The sequence below is a fragment of the Eurypyga helias genome, unplaced genomic scaffold (genome assembly GCF_000690775.1).
Source record: "Eurypyga helias isolate BGI_N326 unplaced genomic scaffold, ASM69077v1 Scaffold46783, whole genome shotgun sequence".
Taxonomy (NCBI): Eukaryota; Metazoa; Chordata; class Aves; order Eurypygiformes; family Eurypygidae; genus Eurypyga; species Eurypyga helias.
In genome coordinates this window covers 1-5,401 of record NW_010240118.1, presented here as the reverse complement: position 1 = coordinate 5,401, position 5,401 = coordinate 1, and the positions used below count along the sequence as shown (strand labels likewise).

General features: G+C 42.6%; 1 protein-coding gene across 1 annotated transcript; it reads right to left on the bottom strand.

Annotated features, from left to right (window-relative positions):
• Positions 1-100: 100 nt before the first annotated feature.
• On the bottom strand, positions 101-2,451 carry LOC104507167 (rhotekin-2-like; the record flags this gene model as incomplete). Its single annotated transcript, XM_010148362.1, has 2 exons — positions 101-159; positions 2,252-2,451. Coding segments are annotated over 2 exons (259 nt in total), but the record flags the coding sequence as incomplete, so codon positions are not given.
• Positions 2,452-5,401: the final 2,950 nt, after the last annotated feature.

Genomic DNA, 5,401 nt, shown 5'->3' with positions numbered 1-5,401 from the left:
TGGAACTCCATGAGGTTGGCATCTTGTTTGTACAATTTGCATTACAAGTTACTGTCCAATCAATTAGCTCCTATAATTAAGTGACAACCTAGCTGCTTACCTGATATAGCAACCTTTGCTCTGCACGCCACTCGGTCTTTTGTCCCATTTTCTGAAGATCTGCCAAGAAGCAAAGAAAAACGAGGTTTGAGATGAGTGCATTTAGACTTCTAAGACTCAGCCCTTTAAACATTAAAAAGTGTCAGGGTTTTCATATTATAGCTCATTTCAGTTGCTTTTCTTTAAAAGTTAAATTTGGTATTTCTGGTTTAAGATGAGAGTCATTAGATTCCTGAGGATAATCTGGAAGGAAGGTACAGCATCAATTTTCTTAATTCCCTAGAAGATTTTACTCCAAAGCTTATTTAACCTGGGTATTAAAAGAGAAGTAGATTCATCTTCCTTGTCTTTTTTCAGCTCCAATAGAATCAAATACGTTCTCAGTTTTTCCCCATCTGTACACATCAACAAATAAGAAACTTAATTTATCGGTTCTTAATTTATTGGTTAAAGAATCACCGCCTCCCACATTAATTGAGATCAATTACAAAATGTTGCATTGTTAATATTGTGATGTTACAGGCAGGCAGACAGTTTGCTAAGTAGCAGTAGCCAGATCTCAAGGTCAACCTTCAATTGAATCAAAACAATCTGCAGATAATGAGTAACAATGGCGTGCTCTCCTTCTATCTGCCACTGCCCTAACTCCTAATCAAATAAGGCGAAACAAAAATTCCTAACTGCTCCTAATATTCTGACTTCCAGGGAGAGTTATACTATCTTCAGAACTCACAGATTACAGACCCACGTAACAAAAACGGGGGCAAAATTCTCTTGAAAACCCTAGAATTTTCTCTCTCAGCCATCATCATCTTATCTGGATTAATCTTTAACCAAATTCCAGTCTTGAGCAACTGCTGGTTTTAGCCAGGAAAGACTAAATGTTCTTCACAGAAAATACAAAGCAGAAGAAAGAACTGCAGATGTGCTACCAACTATCAAAGATATGATCAAAATGGCAGAGAAATAACTCTTCTAATGACCTCCACTGGCAATTCCAAGGACCCCTCAGGACAGAACTCTAAGCAATGCGTGGCAGACACACCAAGTAAACAATACAGCTGACTGTGACTGTAAGAAAACAATACAGCTGTTGGGATTTATCTCCAAGTATCTCTGCCCTGTTCTGGGCATATGCCATCACCATTCTGTGGTCACTGGCACCAAAGCCCAGGAGTTGAGTAAATGAGTGTATACACATATTTGACATTATTCCACTGTTAAAAACATAAATAGAAAAGGAATCACTGTAATCTTCATCTTAGTAGGAAGAAGCAATACAACTGCAGTAATTAAAGAATAGCACAAGTTATAAGTGCTAGTTTTCAAAAATCAGCTTTCACTGATACAGTCAGAAAATGCAGTTCTTTCCTTCAATAAAATTTCTCCTAGAAGACCACTTTTCTGGAAGCAAAAAGTAGCGAGACTATTCCTATAGATACGATTAACTGGAGCTAAGCATGTACACAGAGAGGTTCTATGCTAAATTGCAATACACTGTTGCATTAAAGTAATAACCTGAGGGCAATAGTGTCTGCACCACGAATCTCAACTTCGCACCCAAAATATATTCAAAATATTATAATGTTATTCACATAAACCACATATACTTTAGCTCATTCAAGAGTTATAACGTGCAAATATTATCAACAAAACTGATTTTTTACTTCATATTTATTATTACTTCGCTGTAGTTAACAGAAGTGGCCAGCAGAGGGTACCAATTAACCACGATGAATCCATCATTAAAGGGCCCTTAACAACAATGGAAAGCAGGAAAGGCAGAAATAAGTGTATTCTGACTTGGATAGTCTGGGGTTTGTCCCTCCAGACTTGGTCAGGTACTTTCTGCATGCTAAAGGTAATCAAGAATGGTAATCTCCATTATGTTACCTGATATTCAGACGCTGAATTATAGTTTCATGTCCATAATAAAGTCTACCCAGGAAAATATGACTTGCATTTAATTTTCTAAGGTAAAAAGACAACACTGGAATGGTCTTACAATGTTTTAAGGCAGCAGTAATGTCTGTCTGTAAGAGGGAAGACAGGAGGAAGGGTTTAAATCCACTTTCCTCAGCCGGCTGCTACGAATCCCCCTGTGCAGAAGCCTTCCTCATAATGCTCCATTCGACTCTGAGCTGCTGCTCACCGTTCGCCGGCTCCGCACGAGGCCAGCTCTTCCTTTCGGTTCTGCAGCTCTGCCCTGTACGCGAGTACACGAGCGTTGCAAACCATCAGGTTCTTCACCGCTTGCACCAGCTGCTCCTTCTGCGTGCTCACGGCCAGGAGCTTACAGATCCCTTCTCGCATGCGGATCTCAAAGTCGATCTTCTCCTGGATGTCGCGTTCCTACATATGAAAAAAAAACCAAACCACAAACAAAAACCCAACTAATAATATCCTGAATGTTTAACAAGCTCTACCAATTTCACAGTTGGAATAGAAAACCCTAGGTTTTAATTATACGCAGCCGTTGAGCTGGTTATTACACATAAAATGATGTTTCTCTCTTCAGGAATGGGAGTAAAACAACGGATGTAACAGATTCACTGCACCCATTACAGGTGCAAATTCCAAACCAGGTAGTGACATTAACTCACCCCAGCACCTGAAACTTACTGAAAATGTACGTGCCTCAATGTGTCATTCACAGGGTAATAACGTATGGTCCCCTCATAGGGTCACTGAGAGTCCTAACTAAACAAAGCTTAAAAATCAATTTTTTACACCCATCCCTACTAAAATAAACCCTAGACTCACGAAAACACCTGAAATACTTTAAATCAGAAATCCATTTGACCACCTTAAAATGGTTAAAAACATGTGTTTTTTTCACTTCTGGTTGCTGTAAAATTCAGGCAACACCAGAAGCACAGAAAGGAGACTATCCCAATCCTTGGCTGTCTCAGGCTGTGAACTGACAGTCAGACAGCTGTGGTAGCTCCAACAGGACACATGGACCGTGCCTGATGGCACAGTCACGCACTCTTCCTTCAAAAGTATGACATAAGACAGACTTGCCTGTCAAGCCATGGGAGTTCTGCATCGCTTTTTTTTGGGGGGGGGAGAGTGGGGCTTTTTTTCAGGTATTATAAAAACTCCTGAGAAGTCAACCTTTTCCTACCTACTTTCAGAGAAGACAAGCATTATTCCTCACTAGCCACTTCAAAGAGGTCAATCCACACCAAGCCAGAGGTGATGAAGGTGAAGGATGGCAGTTTGCTGTCTCCCAGAGCTGAACCAGATGCCACCAATGACTCTGATACACATTTCCTTGCCACGTAGCATTCCCTGGACAAGCCAAACGCTTCTGACACAGAAGTAGGTTCCCAGCCACCTCAGCACACTGGTATAAAACCCCAGAGGTTATCACATCCCTTCAGTGACACGAGCATCTCTATTTCCCACCTTTTCTGTTATAGACAGCCACTTCACTCTTGCTAAAACAGGACCTAGACCCGTACAGACTCTGTCCACATCACGAGCCAGCAAGGTGCTAAGCCCCCGTACCAAATACGGTTTCTCATTTTCCTCAGGTAACAAAGGAGGTGGGTTCCCCCCACCCACAATAAAGACCCCAGGCTTGTGAAATCAGGCAAAAAAGGACAAATACGTGTTCTACTGAATTTGCCAGCAGTTAAGACAATTTAGTCACCCAGCGCAAACACAGATGATGATTACACACTGCCGTGAAGGAGAACACTAATAAAGCACAGAGGACTCTCCAGGAACTAAGAACTCTCAATCTGAGACCCCGTGGGAAATGTTTGGAACGTGCACAGGCTGCCATGACACAGACTCTCTGGCACCAGTGGGTTTTTCCGTGCTGAGCAACTCCCAAAACTCACATCCGAGGAGTTCCATAGTTCTGCTGGTATCCCCTACAGACCCAATACGGCATCACCAACTATCCCAGCTTCCCCCCTGCATGGATTTGCTTTTCAAAGTTTCAACCACAGCCAGTGCAGGATAAAGCAGTGCACCAGCACCTCTGCATCCCCAGCACCTGCTCCTCTGTCCATGTTTTTTCTCAGCGCTCATCCCAGAAGCAGCAAATAGCTTTCATCAATCTTCTTTTATTCCAAGTCAAATCTTACACAGCTATGAAAAGCTAAGCGAGGCTCATACCTGTCCCTAAGGAATAATTGCTCATTCTTTGAGCCTAAACTAATACATCAGCTGTTACAAAGATGAATTTCATCTAGCGCTTCCCCCGAAACATTGTGCAGGGTAACAGGGCTCTGCACTGACCCCGCACAGACCACAGCTCCTCTCCAGGCCTATCACCTGGTATATAACTATGGCGAGGAAATAAACTGTCCTAGTTCGAGGCATCTGCATGTATCAGCATTGGGATTTTCAGAACTACACAAAGGGTTTAGTTCATCCTACATATCAGCCAGGCTCACATAAATTGTTCCAGACTACCACTAAATGGTTGTTAGGCTGTAGCTTAAATAATTGCACCATATAAATCTAATCTGAAGAAATAACTTTCCAGCCTGATTTGGAATGTCTGATGTGCTTCACATCTACCAAAACAAATGGTCAGCACGTTGTGGTGTTCGGTTTTTTTTTCTCCTCCAGTTCCTTCTAAATATAGGAGCCCACCATGTGGACTCGGAGGAATGACACAGCACTGTTTTGCCATATGCCATCTACTCGTGCACCATATCCCCTGTGGTCCCCATCCTTCCCTCACCAGCATAACCCAGCTGAGATCACCAACAGCTGCTGGGATTTTCAGCCCCATGCTCAGGATCTGCCTAAGAAATACTTACAGAAAGAGTCCTTGTGTTCCCCACCTAAATATATCTAGAGTACATGACATTTTAAGGGATTTCCAGTTTTACATAGGTGATGGAGTCACAAAACAAACAAATAAATAAAAACAACAGCTAAGAAAAATTATGTGGATACTGCTGAAATAGGACAGATTGAAATTTTATTCAATTGATAATTACACCTAATTTAAGCTTACACCTAAATCCCACATGTCTACTGCATTTATTTAAAACAAGCAAGTAGTCAGGCAGTGAGCATCCCTCTAAAACAGAGGCTGCGAAACCAAGACACGGGCTGGGGGACTTCTCCAGCGAGGCACAGCAACGAGCACTTGTTGCAAGAGCTGTATAAACACACTTGGGTTCAACGAGCTCAGAAACCTGATTAATAAGAAAACCAACGGCTGAAAGACGGAGGAGCTGCAGAGGCTCAGCCTCACGCCCGGGTCCCTGCACAGGGCGAGCAGGGGGCTCAGCCCACCGGAGCGGCCTCACCTTTGTCCGGGCAGCTCACC